The sequence below is a fragment of the Chiloscyllium punctatum genome, chromosome 12 (genome assembly GCF_047496795.1).
Source record: "Chiloscyllium punctatum isolate Juve2018m chromosome 12, sChiPun1.3, whole genome shotgun sequence".
Lineage (NCBI taxonomy): Eukaryota > Metazoa > Chordata > Chondrichthyes > Orectolobiformes > Hemiscylliidae > Chiloscyllium > Chiloscyllium punctatum.
The window spans coordinates 65,933,286-65,952,848 of NC_092750.1; the positions used below are offsets into that span (position 1 = coordinate 65,933,286).

A 19,563-nucleotide genomic window follows, 5' to 3' on the forward strand; every position below is an offset into this window, starting at 1 on the left:
TTGGAAGTGGAGTAACAAGTAGATAGGATAGTGAAGAAGGCATTTGGTACGCTTGCCTTTATTGATCAATGCATAGGATTTGGGATGTCATCTTGTGCTTGTACAGGCCATTTGTTAGGCCACTTTTGAACTACTGTGTGCAATTCTGGTCTGCCTGCTATAGGAAGGATGTTGTGAAACCTGAAAGGGTTCAGGAAAGATTTACAAAGGTTTAGGGTGTAGCAGGAGATAACAGCTTCACTTCACTTGGAGGTCGCCACTGATGATGTTACCTAGCCAGGTAATGAAACATCTGGATATCAAACCTACAGCTCAGCGAGCAAACCTACACTCTAAACCTCAACCTGAGCTACAAACCTTGCAAAAATCTACAAAGGTGTTGCCAAGACTGGAGTATTTAGCTATAGGGAGAGGCTGAATAGTCCCTGGACTGTCTGAGGCTGAGGGGTGATCTTATAGAGGTTTATAAAATCATGAGGGGTAAATAGAGAGTTCTTTTCCCTGGGGTGGGGAGTCCAAAACTAGAGGGCGTAGGTTTAAGGTGAGAGGGGAAAGATTTAAAAGGGACCTAAGAGATGACTTTTTCATGCAGAGGGTGGTGCATGTATGAAATGAGCTACCAGAGGAAGTGGTGGAGGCTTGTACAATTACAACACTTAAAAGGCATCTGGATGGGTATATGAATAAGAAGGGTTTAGAGGGATATGGGCCAAATGCTGACAAATGGGACAAGACTAATGTAGCATATCTGGTCGGTATGGACGAGTTGGACCGCAGGGTCTGTTTCTATGCTGTTTATCTCCATGACTCTAAGTTGCTCTTTTAAGCTGCAGTTGGGCCCAGTGGGCTTTGTATGATTTAAAGAGCTGTTCTTTGCACCTGGAGCTTTTGGTAGAGCACTACAAGAGTGAAGCTGTTTCCTTAACAAATAGGCCTTGACATACAGACAAAAGTGAGGACTGCAGATGCTGGAAACCAGAGTTTAGATTAAAGTGGTGCTGGAAAAGCGCAGCAGGTCAGACAGGTCAGAGGAGCAAGAAAATTGATGTTTCGGGCAAAAGTCCTTCATCAGGAATCATACAGTTTGACATACATTGGCCCTATTGTTTAATTTACAGAGAGTCCTTGCACCAATAGCTTGATTTCCCAGACATCTTATGGCGCAGGAGATCATTGCTGCAGCAGCTCATTAAATAAGCACTATTTCTTTGCGCATTATTTTTATCCAAACGAACATTCGCTAACCTCCTGACCAGTTATTCTGCCACGAGCAACAGGAGGATGTATCTCTTAATAGCCATTTAATAGATTTGCAACAACTATTCACAGTGTGCCAATCTTTTGCAAAGAAGATTAGGAGCTGGCAATCTGCCACCCTGAGGAGGGAAAAAAAAGTCATTCCAGCAGAGCATCTCAAAGTAGTTATGAATGATTTAGATTAGATTAGATTCCGCACTGTAAATAATCTAATCTAATCTATCACAAACTGAGCAATTGGAATGGTTGACATGGAGGTTGGGTTTGCTGGCAGGGGGAGCATGCCGTGACCTCATCAAGATGGCGGACCGGACAACCCAGCCCCTGCCCGGGAGCCCAAGACCTCCACAGACCTTACTAATATGGCCGCCGGATGTCGCCTTGACCTCACGAAGATGGCGGCAGGACTTGCAGCGTTTGATGTTTGTTCAGTGCTGTCGGAATTAAATTGACCTTTATCGTCATGGATAAGAAAAAGAAAACGTTCGATGTGACGGCAGCGTCGGTGAGTGTCGAAGGTTGGAGATAAAGACTTCCTGTGTTGTGAGTGTGGAGAGGCAGGCCCCGTGTTAGTCCCCGGCCTACCGGGCTGCTGGGCCAGCTGTCCACCTCCATTCACTGGGAGGGGAGGGAGCAGGGGGCACTGGGCGGTCAGGGAGCGGGGGGGGTGGGTCAGGGAGCGGGGGTGGGTCAGGGAGCGGGGGTGGGTCAGGGAACACTGGGCAGTCGGGGAGCGGGGGGGTTCAGGGAGCGGGGGGGGGGGTCAGGGAGCGGGGGGGGGGGGTCAGGGAGCGGGGGGGGGGGGTCAGGGAGCGGGGGGTGGGTCAGGGAGCACTGGGCAGTCGGGGAGCGGGGGGGGTCAGGGAGCGGGGGGGGTGGGTCAGGGAGCGGGGGGGGTGGGTCAGGGAGCGGGGGGGGTCAGGGGGCACTGGGCAGTCGGGGGGGGGTCAGGGAGCACTGGGCAGTCGGGGAGCGGGGGGGGTCAGGGGGCACTGGGCAGTCGGGGAGCGGGGGGGGGGGGTCAGGGAGCACTGGGCAGTCGGGGAGCGGGGGGGGGGGGGGTCAGGGAGCACTGGGCAGTCGGGGAGCGGGGGGCACTGGGCAGTCGGGGGGATCGCTGTCTGTCGAAGTGCTTCGGATCTAACTCGCAGCTTTCCGTGGCTCGCGCGGAATTAAAAACAAACACATCTCAAGTATTTCCTAATCCCTGCACGATCCAAAATACTTCATAAACTGGAGGTCGCCCACAACACGAATGTTTGTAACAAAAGCAGATATGGCTGGAGAAACTCAGCAGGACTGATAGTATGTGGGAGTGAAACAACGTCAACGGTTCGGGTCCACTGGCCTTTCTTTAGTACCAGACCCGCTGAGTTTCTCCAGCCACTTCTTTTTGTTTCAGGTTTCCAGCATCCACAGGTCTTTGTTTTATGTTATTGCTTGAACCCTTAATTGTACCATTGTCTTTCCCTGTCCTTTGTGCTCACAGATTTACATTAGCTCTCGGTCTGGCAAAACTTCCATTTTTAAATTCTCATCCTTAAATTCTTGTCCTTTCCTGCCTCTACAATCTGCTTTTACTGTCTGAGAAATCCATCTACCTCTAATTCTGGCCTTTCTACATCCTTATCTTTTCTTCACTGCCTCTCCCCCAATACTGGGGGTCATGCCTTCATCCCTTGCGTCCTAAACTCTGTGATGCCGCCACTGAACAACCTCTCCCTCTCCTCTGTCAAAACCGCCTTAAGAGTTACATCAGTAGCCAATTTTTTAATCTGTCCGAATGGCCTGGATTTTGTGGTCAGCATCAAACAAACTATGAATTGAATTGAATTTATTGTCACATGTACTGAGACACAGTGAAAAGTTTTGTCTTGCATGCAAAACAGGCAGATCACATAGTTAAATAGCATAGATAAGTAAATAATAGGTAAACAGCAGCAAAACAACAACGTATGTACAGGCGAATGCTAAGAGTTTGTGAGTCCATTCAGTATTCTAACAACATCAAGGTAGAAACTGTTTCAAAACTGGCTGGTGTGTGTGTTCAGGCTTCTGTACCTTCTTCCCAATGTAGATGTTGTAGAAAAGTATTGCCAGGGTGGGATGGATCTTTGAGAATGCTGGTGGTCTTTCCTGGATAGTAGATGGATTCTATAGATGGGAGGTTGGCCTTTGTGATTGCCCGGGTTACTCTCTGTAACAGTCTCCAATCTTGAATGGTACAGTTGCCATACCAGGTAGTGATAAATCCAGACAGAATACTCTCCATGGTGCACCTATAAAAGTTGGCAAGGGTATTCGCTGTCATGCCAAATTTTCTCAGCTGCCTGAGGAGGAAGAGACGTTTTTGGGTCTTTGTAACTGGAGCGTCCATATGAAGAGTCCAGGAAAGCTTGTTGTGGATGACCACTCTCAGGTGCTTGACACTCTACTCATTCCACCTCTGCGCTGTTAATGTGTAGGGAAGCATGAGTAACATCCCGCCGAAAGTCAGTAATGAGTTCCTTGGTTTTGCCGGTATTGAGAGCTAGGTTGTTCTCTGTGCACCATTTTTCCAGGTCTTCCACCTCCTGTCTGTAGTCTGTTTCGTTGCCATCTGAGATTTGACCAACTATGGTGGTGTTGTCTTTTTTTTTAATTTCAAAAATATACTTTATTCATAAATGATTTGATGGTCTGTACATTGGATCATGCCATACATATGTCCATATTTACAAACACAGATTCGCATTTATCCTTGTCATTCGCATTTACAGTCCTGTGCATTTTTCAATCTTGTACATATACATATATTTGGCTGAGGCATCAGCAGAGCCCAAAAAAACGTCCGCATGGGCCCCCCTGTTCTTCTTTAGGCAGGCCGATCTTACACGGTGGTCTTTCCCCACCGCGCCTTGGCGGCAGCTGCCCCAAGCTTCAGCGCGTCCCTCAACACGTAGTCTTGGACCTTGGAATGTGCCAGTCTGCAACACTCGGTCGGGGTCAACTCCTTCAGCTGGAAGATCAACAGGTTTCGGACCACCCAGAGAGCATCCTTCACCGAGTTGATGATCCTCCAGGCGCAGTTAATGTTCGTCTCGGTGTGAGTCCCAGGGAACAGGCCGTAGAGCACGGAGTCCCGCGTCACGGCGCTGCTCGGGACGAACCTCGACAAGCACCACTGCATTCCTCTCCAGACTTCCTCTGCATAGGCACATTCCAGAAGGAGGTGTGTGACAGTCTCGTCCCCCCCGCAGCCACTTCGAGGGCAGCGTGCGGTGCGGCAGAGAGTCCGGGCGTGCATAAAGGATCTCACAGGCAGAGCCCTTCTCACCACCAGCCAAGCCACGTCTTGGTGCTTGTTGGAAAGTTCTGGCGATGAGGCATTCTGCCAAATGGCTTTGACAGTCTGCTCAGGGAACCGCTCGACAGGATCCGCCCTCTCCTTTTCCCGAAGGGTCTCAAGGACGCTACGTGCTGACCACTTCCTGATGGACTTGTGGTCAAAGGTGTTTTTCCTCATAAATTTCTCCACGAAGGACAGGTGATACGGAACGGTCCAACTACTCGGAGCGTTCCGCGGCAGCGAGGCCAGGCCCATCCTTCGCAACACCGGGGGCAGGTAGAACCTCAGTACGTAGTGACACTTGGTGTTTGCGTACCGGGGATCCACGCACAGCTTGATGCAGCCCTATGGTGGTGTTGTCAGCGACCTTGTAAATGGCATTAGTCTGGAAATTGGCAATGCAGTCATGGGTATACAGTGAGTACAGTCAGGGACTGATACGCACCCTTGGGGTGGGGTGGGGTGGGGGGTGGTCCAGTGTTGTTAGTGAGGATGAAATATTGACTCCAATCTTCCCTGATTGTGGCCTGTGGAAGAATCATTCAATATTCTTTAAAGATTACAAGGAGACGCAGAAAATGCCTCACGAAGTTAAACTTTAATATGCAAAGAAAAGCTGTGACAATCAGCCAATGGCTTCCTAAGTGCTCACAAGTCCTTTATCTCACTGCAGTTTATACAGTTGTTCCCGTGTTTATTGGATAACATTAGCATAACCAATCATACTGGCTAGCTTTGTCTTTCTAAACTAATCATTGTCTGCCACACTGATTTCCTAAATTACGCTTTACCTATCACAGTGTGCTACCATTATCTGTTACTGGAGCTCTGTAATATGATCCCGGACACTCATTACAGCACTAAGTTAATGACATAACTGCCAGAGTAACTTCCATACCTGTGGGTCAGGAAACTGATGATCCAGTTGCAGAGAATGGGTTTAGGTCTGAGATCACTAAGTTTAGTAATCAGTCTTAAGGGGATAATAGTGTTGAAGGCTGAACTATAGTCAATGAGCAGGATTCTTACGTAGCTGTTCTTAGTGTCATGATGTTCTAGGGAGGAGTGAAGGGCAAGTGATATGGATTCTGATGTGGATCGGTTGGTCTGATAGGCAAATTGGAGTTGGTCAAGAGTAGTGGGGAGTCTGGAGTTGATTAATGCCATGACCAGCCTTTCAAAGCACTTTATGACCACTGAGGTTAGGGCCACTGGGCGGTAGTCATTGAGACATGCTGCATGAGCCTTCTTAGACACAGGGATGAGGTTGGCCCTTTTAAAACAGGCAGGGACAGTGGCCTGCTGCAGAGAGAGGTTGAAGATGTCCGAGAAGACCTCTGCCAGTTGATCTGCGTGTGCTCTGAGTGCACGGCTCATACTCCGTCTGGTCCCTTTCCTTGGCTGCACGTGAAGGAAAACTGATCTGACCTCTGATGCAGTGACTGTTGGGATAGGTTCGTCAGTACTTGTCAGTATAGGTATTACTTCTCCGCCAAAATTCTGCTCAAAGCGAGCATAGAAGGTGTTGAGACGATCTGGGAGGGATGTGTCTTTGTCTGCTATCTTGCACTGTCTGTTTTTAGAACCTGTGATGTCATTCAGTCCTTGCCATAGTCGCCGGGTGTCTGTCTGGGTCTCGAGTTTGGATCGGTATTGGTCCTTGGCTGTCTTAATGGTTCTGCGAACATCATACTGGGATTCCTTATATTTGAGTGGGTCTCCTGATCTGAAGGCCTCAGGCCTGGTTTTTAGCAGGTTTTGTATGTCCTGATTCATCCAGGGTTTCCTGTTGGGGAACACCCAGATTGACTTCCTCCATATGCAGCCCTCCACACACTTGCTGATAAAGTCTGTGATCGTGGTGGCCTACTCATCCAAGGTACCTGTGGACTGTTTGAACATGGCCCAATCAGCTGATTCCAGACAGCACCAGAGTTGATCCTCTGCCTCCTCCGACCAGCACTGGACCTGTATCCACGAGGTGGGGGGGGGGTCTCCTGCTTGAGCTTTTGACTCAAGCAGGGAGAAGAAGCACGGCATTGTGGAAATGAGGGCGGGGGATGGAGCAGTAGGCATCATTCCCAAGTGGTGTAGCAGTGGTCTAAAATGTTCGGGCTCCTGGTGGAGCAGGTAATGTTCTGGTGGAACTTGAGCAACACCTTCCTTAGATTGTATTATCGCCTACAGTTTTATTGTCGGCTCTTGAGTGGCAAGTGGAACCTTACAATAGGAGTTGATGCAATGCCCTTCAGAGATGGTTCCATGACCTGCATGAGCAGGGCAAGCAACTACTCGTTTCTTCAAGCAGATTGAAGAATTCTTAGAGATATAAAGCATGAATCAGGTTATGTAAGTTACAGTATTAAATCTATATATAGTAAGTAAATACAGTGGAGAAGGAAACCAGGATAAAATTAAAGGGAAGTGATGAGAGACAAAAAAATGTAGTTTTGGTAATTAAAATCTGAAGGAATAATAGTCCATAGTTTGTGTAAAAATACGTTTTTCAGTGTTGGAGAAATTATTTGGAAGTAATACACATGCTTTCTCCTTTCCACCTGTCTGCAACCTTTGATAAGATTGACCCCACTATCTTGTTCCAGTGGTTTTCTCTTCTTATCCAGTGGGTGGGAGTACTCTCAATTGCTTCCATTCTTATGTATTTAATCATAGCCAGGGAATCACCTGCAATGGGCTTCTCTATCAACTCCTGCTCAGTTGTACCCTAAAGGTCGAGCCTTGGTCCTTCACTATTTCTCATTATATTCTGTCTCCAGGCAACAACATCTGAAGATGTGATGTCAAGTTGCACATATTTGCTAATGATACAAAGCTCAACCTTTTCATAATCCGTTTATTGTGTAAGGTTATTGTCTCACATTCAATATCAAATGAGCAGAACATTCCTCCATTTAAATCTTGGGAAGACTAAAATGATTATTTTTCGTCTCTTGCTGCTGACTCCATTCCTCTCCCTTATAACTGTCCAAGTCTGAAATAGACTGTTTGTGATCTTGGTGTCAAGTTTGACTCCAGAATTAATGTCTGACCTTCTGTCTGCTGCTACAGTTAGGTCACCTGTTTGAATGTCCATAATACTGCCTGCCTCTGTTCCTGCCTTGGTTTATCAATCACTGCAATTCTTGTTCATCCCTTTATTACATCTAGATTGGACTATTCCAATGTGCTTCTAACTAACTTCCAAGGTTCTGCTGTTCGTAAACTTGAAGTTCCTGTGTCATGAGTTGTGCCAATGTTTTGTTCAACCATGACCCTGTACTTGCTCACTTAAGTTGACTTCAGATTGACAGTGCCTTGATTTTAAAATTTCCAGACTTGCTCTCTCTCCAGGACTTTGCTTTATACCTAGTTCTGTAACCTCCTCGAGCTGAGAGCCCACCTAATATCTGTGCTGTTCTAATTCTTGCCTCCTTGTGTGTACCTGATTTCGATTGCTCCAATATTGGTGGCCATGTCTGGACTTGCACAGACACAAGGCTCTGGAATTTCCTCCCTACACTTCTCTGTCTCTCCCTCTTCTTCCTCTTTTAAGATAATCGTTAAAACCAGTTTCTTTGACCTAATTTTAGCACTTTTTGTGGAATGAAGTGTCTGGATTGGTAGAATGGGTACAGAACAGAAGGAGGCCAATGAGCCTGTCGTTACTGTTCAAGAGTGCCACTTAGCTAATGCCATTCCTCATAGTCTTATGAATCCTTTCCTTTCTCCCATTATGTTTGAAACCTGTAATCCAGCCGCCTTCATTGGACTCTCCGACAATGCAAAAACCAAAAGAACTGTGGATGCTATAAATCAGAAATGAAACAGAAATTGCTGGAAAGGTTCAGCAGGTCTGACAGCATCTGTGGAGAGAAATCAGAGGAAGGGTCACCGGATCCGAGGCGTTAACTCTGATTTCTCTTCGCAGATGCTGCTAGAGCTGCTGAGCTTTTCCAGCGACTTCTGTTTTGTCTCTGACGATGCACACCACTTAGTGTCATTTTGTTTTCCCCAGCATGTCACCTTTAGCTCTTTTACCAATCCCTTAAATCGGTGCCTTCTGATTCTTAACACTTTCATCAAAGGGAACAGCTTTTCATCTATTCTCTCATGATTTTGAACGTCTGTTTTGAGATTTTTATGTTAAAAGCAGTATAAAAATATAAATTGTTCAGAATTAGGACTTACCACGCCAGTCAACATTCGTTTGCAGTTCAGTCGATATTTTCTGGGATATTCTTTGAGTATTTAGTGGGTGTGTGCCATAGCCTTTCCCTGTTTAAGTGAATGGATGTGTTGAGGCCTGTGTGGGGGAGCAGGAAGATTTGCACATCAGCTCTCTGATTTCTGGATTATGTGCTCCAGCCGTGATGTGGTGGTTGAACCAAAATCTTTTTACTCATGGGAAGAAACACTATGACTGAGCTACTCCTGTTGCAAATTCAGCCTTCGGCTTTCCTGATTGTTATCCAGTGAACTGGAAAGTCTGTGTGTGTGACTGTGCAAGTTTAGGCTTAGCTGTGATGCCTCTGACAGTTGAATAGGTTATAGCTGGTCATTGTGTCAACGTGTGCACACAAGTTTCGACTTGTGCACTACAACAAAGTGCTAACAGAGTGGTTTTACCTGCCATCACATAATATTTCTCTGAGGGAAACGTGAAAGGTGGTTGCAACTAGTAAAATGCACATGTTATTCTTTGTAAAGAGAACACCTTTGTATTGGCCTTTCTTACACCAACTAACATTGATTTCTCTGAGCAAGATTATTAACTGGGGCACTACAACCCTTAATTACTGATAGCTGTCTAGTTTGAAAAAAACTAGACGGCACGGTGGCACAGTGGTTAGCACTGCTGCCTCACAGCGCCAGAGACCCGGATTCAATTCCCGCCTCAGGCGACTGACTGTGTGGAGTTTGCACGTTCTCCCCGTGTCTGCGTGGGTTTCCTCCGGGTGCTCCGGTTTCCTCCCACAGTCCAAAGATGTGCAGGTCAGGTGAATTTGCCATGCTAAATTGCCCATAGTGTTAGGTAAGGGGTAGATGTAGATGTAGGGGTATGGGTAGGTTGCGCTTCAGCGGGGCGGTGTGGACTTGTTGGGCCGAAGGGCCTGTTTCCACACTGTAAGTAATCTAATCTAAAAATAATCTAATCTAATCTAATCTTAAAAAAAGCAGTTTTTCTAAGATGGATAAAATGCATTTGTGGTTTGATTTTTGACGTCATTATATTGAGAACTCCTGCAGCAGTGGGCAGCTGTCATTTTCAATTGTATCACACACTACTTTCCATCATTCTCCAATTGTCACATTTGGAAAACATCTTCCAGGCCTTCAGTGTTACACTAGTCAGTGAGAGCACAATTGTGACGATCTGAATTAAATAGAATAACAGTCCAGAACAGAGAACTGACCAACTTGTTGGTTTAAATTTCAGGGTTCAAGTTGCGAGGTTTCCTCAAACCACCATTGAGCAGTAAAGCAAAATGAGTAAAAGCAAGATTGAACGTAACTGGAGAGCTTAGTTCAATCAGCTTACTGTCACTGATGAGAGAGATTCTGGAACGTTTCCTTTATTTTCTCATAGGATAGGGGCTTACTGGCAAACTCTGCATTCATTGTCTATCCTCAATTACCCTTACTGAATGGCTTGCTAAACCATTTGGGAGGGCAGTTCAGAGTCAGCCACATTGCTGTGGGTCTGCTATCATATAAAGGTGGTAAGGATGGCAGATTTTCTTCTCTAAATGGCCATTATTGAACTAGATGGGTTTCTGCACAATCAGTGAAACTTGTCACATTGACACTGACACAGAATACCAGCGGTGCGGAAACGGGCCATTTGGTCCCACAAGTCCACACTCCGAAGAGTGTCCCACCCAGACCCATTCCCTTATCCTATTACTCTACATTTCCCCTGACTAATGCACCTAACCGGCACATCCCTGAACACTATGGGCAATTCAGCATGGTCAGTCCTCCTCATCTGCACATCTTTGGATTGTGGGAGGAAACCCACGCAGACGCTGGGAGAATATGCAAACTCCACACACACAGTCACCAAGGCTGGAATCAAACCCGGTTCCCTGGCGCTGTGAGGCAGCATTGTTAACCACTGAGCCACCATGTCACCCCCACGGTCACGGTCTCCATCACTAAGATTTGTTTAATATTCTAGGTTTATTGGCTGAACTTAAATTCCAGCAGCAACTGTGGTAGAATTTGAACCTACATCTCCAGAACATTAGATTTTGCCTTTAAAATGCTTGTCCAGTGACATTATCTCCCCACCCACTGTCTCCTGATTTTCATATGTTCAACGGTGTTATGAAACATGTCAAGACAGAAAATTTGACATTTTATTTTTAGGCAGGCTGTTATCTATTTAGCTACACGTTACCTAATTTCACCCTCATCTTTGTCATGAGTCTATCATGAGGTACTTTATCAAAGGCCCTTTGAAAATAATCATGTGACATTTACTGAATTGCCCTTGTCTATTCTTCAACCAGATAACGGAAAAAATTCTGTCAGGCTAGTTAGCTGTGGCTTTGAAGGGTTGAGTTGTCTCAAAAATAAAAACAGGGCCTCAGAAACCTCTCAGTTCCACTTTGAGAATTCTGTACCTACATCTCCGTCTCCAGACTGAAGTCAGGTGTGACATACTCGTTCAATACGCTGCCACTGTCCTGTGGCTCCTCACACAGATTGCCCCATTGATCCCGGCTCTTTCTCTGGTTATCTTGTTTCCCTTAATATGCTTACAGAATATCTTGGGATTCTTCCTAATCTAGACCTGCTAGTGTTTCTTTCGTGTCCCCTCTTTGCTCCCCTAATTGCTTTCTTAAATTCTTCTCTGCACTTTCTATTCTCTGCTGGGGCCTTTGTTGATTTGCTGCCTTTGCAAGTGTTAAAAGCTTCTCTTTTTTTTCCTTGTTATCGGGTCCTGAATATTCCTAGACATCCAGGGTTTTCTGGGCTTGTTGCTCCTACATTTCATCCTAAAGGGAAGATGTCAGGCTGGACTCTCACCAAACCTAGGTAAAAACAATGACTGTAGATGCTGAAAACCAAATACTGGATTAGTGGTGCTGGAAGAGCACAGCAGTTCAGGCAGCATCCAACGAGCAGCAAAATCGACGTTTCGGGCAAAAGCCCTTCATCAGGAATAAAGGCAGTGAGCCTGAAGCATGGAGAGATAAGCTAGAGGAGGCTTCAGATATACCCACAAGCACTTGCTCCCAGACTACATTGGCTAGATCCTGTCTTATTTTAATAAAATTTGCCTTCCCACATTCCAAAACATTTTTTTCTGCAGGCCATCTTTTTTTTTCCCCCTCAAATGCATCGTTTTGTGGTTCCAGTCACAAAAATGCTCCCCCACAACTACCTCGGACTCTTGATTCATGTGAATGCCTTTTGTTTTGTAGCTGCTTCCTAATTTACATTTATATAGCACCTTTCATGATCTCAAAGTACTTTACGGTTAATGAATGTTGTGACTGGTTGTCGGAAATACAGTAGCCAATTTGTACTGTATAATGCAAACACCCACAAACAACAGTGGTAGACAGATAAGAGTAAGCTGCTAGCCCTTTTAAACAGGAGCACGATGAAAACTCAGTAAAGACCATTTCGAAGACAGTGCACAGGGGCAGGTTAGCAGTCACATTTAGCAGTTTCATTTATCATGGAATCATAGAATGCCTACAGTGTGGAAACAGGCCCTTCAGCCCAACAAGTCCACACCAACCCTCCGAAGAGTAACCCACCCAGACCCATTCCCCCGACGCTATATTTAACCCTGACTAATGCACTGAACCTACACATCCATGAACACTGCAGGCAATATTAGCAAAGCCAATTCTGCACGTCTTTGGACCATGGAAGGAAACCGGAGCACCCAGAGGAAACCCACACAGACACGGGGAGAATGTGCAAACTCCACACAGTCAGTTGCCTGAGACTGGAATTGAACCCGGGTCCCTGGTGCTGTGAGGCAGCAGCGCTAACCACTGAGCCACTGGATTTCAAAGAGGAAATTATTACCCTATTAGTTTCAATCTTGTCAGATGTGAGAGACAAATAGTGCAAACAAATAAATAATTTGTATTTAGAAAATATTTATTGCACTTAAGTCAGCCCTGAGCAAAACTTTGTTAATACAAGCAAAGTTCTCAGGAATTAATGAAACTCTTCAAAACCAGAGAATTGTCTTTGAAATATAGTCTTTGTTGCTGTTGGCTTGAAAGCATCCTATTCATACAGAGGAAGCCGCCCCCCCCCCCCCCCGCCCCAAACAGCAAGGCTGTAAATGTTTGAGGGAGGATTGTTGGCCAGGTCAGGAGGCAGATTCCCAGCTCTTTAATGAAGAGTGTCATTGGCTCTTTTGCATTACCTGAACAGGCCAACATGTAGCCTGTTGTCTAAACAAAAGTATCTCTGGGGCATTGTAACTGTCCCTGAGTATTACACCTAAGCATTAGCCTGGAATATATACTGCGTTCCTGGTGTAGGATCTAAAGTCACAGCATTCTCAGAGGCAGGAATATTTCCATATGAACAACAGCAGGTTATTCAATTCTGGAGCCTGTAAAACCATCCAGTTTGACCATTATTGATCCATGTGACACCTTCTTGAGAGCTTTCATTCAGAGCTCCAGGTGCCACCCCTATCTAACATTGACCAAAGGAACTGTTTAAGGGGCACAATGTCTGATGTGACAAAGCTCCTCTTTTTAACAAGGTTATTGCTGTCTTTGGCTTTTTTTTCAGGGAGGTTGTAAACGTCACAGACTCCGAAAAGTCTGGGGTTGAAGGATTTTGGGGCCAATACATGGTCAGGCAGAAGGCTTTCAAGTTTAAAAAAAAACACTTGTATATTGAAAGGGGAGTGGCCGGTTCTCTCAGCTCAGTTTTACTCTGGATTTGGTTTGGTGTTTAGCAGTAATGTGGAAAAAGCTGCTGGACCCAGAAGCAGGTCCAGGCTGGTACTCTCTCTCTCTGACTCCCATCTGTAAGAACTTGTGTTTGATTTTACATTTTTGTGCCAAAAGGTGTTTGAGGATTGTCGCAAGTATTTGGAACAGTATCATTAAGTTGGGGTGATTGGTTGGGTTTTCGGAGAGATTAAGTTATTCGGTTTTCTGTTTTCTGTTGTGAGTGTTTCATTCAGTAATCTTGTAAATAAATTCTGTTTTATTTAAAACGAAGTGGTTTGTCCAGCTGATTTGGAATATCCACTGTACACCTGCTTAAAACAACTTGCAAAGTTAGGTAGGGTCTGGTCTATCATCTTGAAATGTTTTGAGGGGGATGTAGCCTGGTCCATAACACTGCCAATTCTTAATTTTGACCTGACAATGTTTTGCAATTCTTCGAACAATGGAGGGAAAGTTAGTGTATTTATTACTATCACATAGAGCTCTGGATCGAAAGTAAATTATTTTCTCATAGCAACTACAATGTTTGTGTTTAATAAACCAGTGTTCCATTTCATCTTTAAAGGTGATTCCTTTGTTGTCCGTTTATATTGTATGCCATCAGCATATTAGGCCAGGCAACATCCGAGGAGCAGGAGAATCGACATTTCGGGCACAAGCCCTTCTTCAGGCAGGATTCCTGCTCCTCGGATGTTGCCTGGCCTGCTGTGTTTTTCCAGCACCACATTTTTCAACTCTGGTCTCCAGCATCTGCAGTCCTCACTTTCTCCATCAGCATATTAGGTCTGCTGTCTTTCATGGCAGGACACAATATTTCTGTATCCACGTGATATGCAATTTTTGGGATTTTTAATTTACAAATTGTTCCAACAACCCTGTATTGTTATTGAAAAGGAAAAATTCTGTGTTTCAGCTGGTGGATCTGAAGGCAGAACTTTACCGGAAACAGGAGGAATTCAAACAGGATAAACTTTTGAAAGAAGCAGGGGCTCCATTTAAAGTAAAACCAGTGAACAAGGTAAGAGTGTTGTAACTGTCATTACTACTGTTTCTCATCGGGCCCGTAGAGGTCATGGAATTTGCCAAGTGACAACCATGTTATTATTAATGTCTATATGAATGTTGTGCTCAGTGAGTGAGAGAAAGCATCTGACAGTCATTTTGTCTTTTCAGTTCAATTTGGAGAGACATAGTCGGTGAGGTGAAAGCATCTCACAGGATGCAATATTGTCACATCAATGTCCATTAACTTAAGTTTAATTTTCCTTTCTCTTTGAGTACTTATGTCAGTGTTCTAAAGCAGCCTTGTGATGACGCTGCAAAATATTGTTCTTGATTGGTGGGCTTCACGATGACTTTAATTGCTCTTGAGAAATGGCAGACTGGTGCACATTGAAGTTCTTAGTGAGCTAGGTTTTGTTTTAGTTGTTTTTCTCTGATTGTGCCTTCACTCTCACCAAACAGATGAGGGGAGTCTTTCTTTCTCCCAAGTGTGTGTTCGTCTTGCCCCTTCGCTGTATGTGTGAGAATATTCATCTTTCAATTTCAGCTTGTAAGTTATTTCTAGATAAACATTGTCCATACCTAAATCATTTGAGGTTGGGGCTGAGACACATTATTGGTGGTGTGTTTGATAGTGGCGAACTGTGACACGTTCAGTCTCCCTCACATGCCACACCTTGGTGACCAACCAAGCATTTCTTAAAAAAAAAATCACTGCTTTGTACTGTTTTTTTTGAAACTGAGGTTGCCTTATTGGACATTACTTGACAACACCTGCAGTATTCGTGGAGATGCAGGGAAATCTTAAACTGATGATCTGTAAATTTTAACAGAAGCCAACTATCTGGACCAAGCAAAATGCAGGGGTTTTAAATCGGGCTGAGAAGGACATAGAAGAAAGCATTGAGGAACAGCAGACTCTCGATAAATCAAAGTAAGAGTTTGATCTGAAATATATATTCAATGTGAGTCAATATCCTAGAATGGTACATTGTTATTAACTGCTTAGTGAGCTTTCAATTGACAACCTAATATCTTTGGATAAACATTGTTGGCTGTGCTGGGGAAACTACAGAAGTCTATAATGAAGGATGTGGTAACTGAATACCTCACAAATTTTCAACTAATCAAGGAGAGCCGGTATAGATCCATGTCTGGTAGGTCTTGCCGTCAAATCTTATTGAAGTTTTTGAAGAGGTGACTAAAGTAGTGGACTGGAAAATGTCTATGGATATTGTTTATATGGATTTCCAGAAGGCATTTGATAAAGCCCCACATCAGAGACTTAAGTAAAGTAGAAGCCCACGGAATTGAGCACAAATTACTGATATGCTGGGAAATTGGTTGAGTGACTGGTGACAGAAAGTAGGGATAATGAGTAGGTTATTAAATTGGCAAGATGTGACCAGTGGTGATCCACAAGGATCTATGTTAAGGCCTCAATTACTCGCATTATTTATTCATGATTGGATTATTGGATAATTGCATATAAAGTCATATATCCAATTTTTTTTATGACACTAAGCTAGGTGACGTTGTAAACAGTGTGTTTGATAGCATAAAATTGTAAAGGGAATTTGATAGACTGTGTAAATGAGCAGAATTGTGGCAGATAGAATTCAATGGAAGCAAGTGTGAGGTTATCCATTTGGAACCGAAAAAGGAGAGATCAGGGAACTTTCTAGATGGTGTGGAGTTAAATACAGTAGATGTTCAGAGAAACTTGGACATTCAGGTGTACAGATCTTTAAATGCCACAACAAGTGCAGAAAATAATCAAGAAAGCTAATGGAATACTGACCAGTATATCTAAGAGGACTGGAATGCAGGGATGGTGCAGTTATGCAAAACCCTGGTTAGTCCCCATTTGGAGTACTGCAAGCAGATCTGGGCACCACATCTTAGGAAGGATATATTGGCCTTTCAGTGAGTACAACATATGTTTACATGATATCTGAGCTAAATTATGAGGAGAGACTATGCGTATTTGTCCTGTTTTCTCTAGAATTTAGAAGGTTAAGGGGTGATCTGATCAAAGTTTTCAAGATATTAGCAGGAAAAGACTGGGTAGGTCAACATAAACTATTTCCACTGGTTGGGGATTCTGGAACTAGCCAGCAAAGTCTAAGAGTTAGGGCTAGACCATTCAGAAGAGATGTGAGGAAGCACTTCGACACACAAAAAGGATGGTAGATGTATGGAACTCTCTTCTAGAAACAGCAGTGGGTGCTGGATCAGTTATTAATTTTAAATCTGAGATGGATAAATATTTGTCAAAGCAAAGGTATTAAGGGATATGGGTCAAAGGCAGAGGAATATGAAGTTAGGCCACAGATTAGCTATAATCTCGTTGAATGTCGGAACAGGCATTGGACAATGTCCTGTACAGCCGCATCATGACCTCCCAACTCCTGTACTCAATACTCTGATCAATAAAGGAAAGCATACCAAACACCGCCTTCACTATCCTATCTACCTGCGACTCCACTTTCAAGGAGCTATGAACTTGCACTCCAAGGTCTCTTTGTTCAGCAACACTCCCTAGGACCTTACCATTAAGTGTATAAGTCCTGCTAAGATTTGCTTTCCCAAAATGCAGCATTTATCTGAATTAAACTCCATCTGCCACTTCTCAGCCCATTGGCCCGTCTGGTCAAGATCCTGCTGTAATTGGAGGTAACCCTCTTTGCTGTCCACTACACCTCCAATTTTGGTGTCATCTGCAAACTTACTAACTGTATCTTTTATGCTCGCATCCAAATCATTTAAGTAAATGACAAAAAGTAGAGGACCCAACACCGATCCTTGTGTAACTCCACTGGTCTCAGTCTGAAAAACAACCCTCCACCACTACCCTCTGTCTTTTACCTTTGAACCAGTTCTGTATCCAAATGGCTAGTTCTCCCTGTATTCCATGAGATCTAACCTTGCTAATCAGTCTCCCGTGGGGAACCTTGTCGAATGCCTTACTGAAGTCCATATAGATCACATCTGCTGCTCTGCCTTCATCAATCCTCTTTGTTACTTCTTCAAAAAATTCAGTCAAGTTTGTGAGACATGATTTACCAAGCACAAAGCTATGTTGACTATTCCTAATCAGTCATTGCCTTTCCAAATACATGTACATCCTGTCCCTCAGGATTCCCTCCAACAACTTGCCCACCACTGACGTCAGGCTCACTGGTCTATAGTTCCCTGCCTTGTCCTTACCACCCTTCTTAAAAGTGGCACTACGTTTGCCAACCTCCAGTCTTCCGGCACCTCACCTGTGACTATCAATGATAGAAATACCTCAGCAAGAGGCCCAGCAATCACTTCCCTAGCTTCCCACAGAGTTCTCGGGTACACCTGATCAGGTCCTGGGGATGTATCCACCTTTACCTGTTTCGAGACATCCAGCACTTCCTCCTCTGTAATATGGACATCTTGCAAGATGTCACCATCTATTTCCTTACAGTCTATATCTTCCATATCCTTTTCCCCAGTAAATACTGATGCAAAATATTCATTTAGTATCTTCCCCATTTTCTGTGACTCCACACAAAGGCCGCTTTGCTGAGCATTGAGGGTCCCTATTCTCTCCCTAGTTACCCTTTTGTCCTTAGTGTATTTGTAAAAACTCTTCGGATTCTCCTTAACTCTATTTGCCAAAGCTATCTCATGTCCCCTTTTTGCCCTCCTGATTTCCCTCTTAAGTATACTCCTACTGCCTTTATACTCTTCTAAGGATTCACTCAATCTATCCTGTCTATACCTTTTTCCAAAGTTGCAAAGCAATGCAATTGCTGCTTCTGGAATTCGAGGAAATCACCTACAACATCTAAAATACCTCAAAAAAAGGAGCAGCTCTTACAGCTAGAAGTCTTTTCCATCGTCCATCTTGGATTACCCAGAATCCTTCATATGCTTCCTCCTTTTTCTTAATCAAACCCTCAATTTCTTTAGTCACCAGCATTCCCTATACCTACCAGCCTTCCCTTTCACCCTGACAGGAATATACTTTCGCTGGATTCTTGTTATCTCATTTCTGAAGGCTTCCCATTTTCCAGCCGTCCCTTTACCTGCGAACATCAGCCCCCAGTCAGTTTTCGAAAGTTCTTGCCTAATACCGTCAAAATTGGCCTTTCTTCAATTTAGAACTTCATCTTTTAGATCTGGTCTATCCTTTTCCATCACTATTTTAAATCTAACGGAATTATGGTCGCTGGCCCCAAAGTGCTCCCCCACCTCAGTCACCTGCCCTGCCTTATTTCCCAAGAGTAGGTCAAGTTTTGCACCTTCTCTAGTAGGTACATCCACATACTGAATCAGAAAATTGTCTTGTGCACACTTAACAAATTCCTCTCCATCTAAACCTTGTAACACTATGGCAGTCCCAGTCGATGTTTGGAAAGTTAAAATCCCCTACCATAACTACCCTATTATTCTTACAGATAGCTGAGATCTCCTTGCAAGTTTGTTTCTCAATTTCCCTCTGACTATTAGGGGGTTTATAATACAATCCCAATAAGGTGATCATCCCTTTCTTATTTCTCAGTTCCACCCACATAACTTCCCTGGATGTGTTTCCAGGAATATCCTCCCTCAGCACAGCTGTAATGCTATCCCTTATCAAAAATGCCACTCCCCCTCCTCTCTTGCCTCCCATTCTATCCTTCCTGTAGCATTTGTATCCTGCAACATTAAGCTGCCAGTCCTGCCCTCCCCTGAGCCATGTCTCTGTAATTGCTATGATATCCCAGTCCCATGATCCTAACCATGCCCTGAGTTCATCTGCCTTCCCTGTTAGGCCCCTTGCATTGAAATAAATGCAGTTTAATTTATCAGTCCTACCTTGTCCCTGCCTGCCCTGACTGTTTGATCACTTCTGTTCTCAACTGTACCAGTCTCAGATTGATCTCTTTCCTCACTATCTCCCTGGGTCCCACCCCCCCCCCCCCCACCCCCCCCCCCCCCCACCTTACTAGTTTAAATCCTCCAGAGCAGTTCTAGCAAATTTCCCTGTCAGTATATTAGTCCCCTTCCAATTCAGGT

The 19,563-nt window shown here is 44.5% G+C and overlaps 1 protein-coding gene across 1 annotated transcript in view; it reads left to right on the forward strand.

The window, feature by feature from the left end:
* Positions 1–1,629: 1,629 nt before the first annotated feature.
* The window catches only part of ccdc174 (coiled-coil domain containing 174), a 35,941-nt gene continuing 18,007 nt past the window's right edge, over positions 1,630–19,563 (forward strand). The window contains exons 1-3 of the mRNA XM_072582685.1: positions 1,630–1,762; positions 14,441–14,545; positions 15,363–15,463. Of these exons, the coding sequence (XP_072438786.1) occupies positions 1,721–1,762; positions 14,441–14,545; positions 15,363–15,463 (248 nt within the window). The 5' untranslated portion in view covers positions 1,630–1,720. The remainder of the gene's footprint in view (positions 1,763–14,440; positions 14,546–15,362; positions 15,464–19,563) is intronic.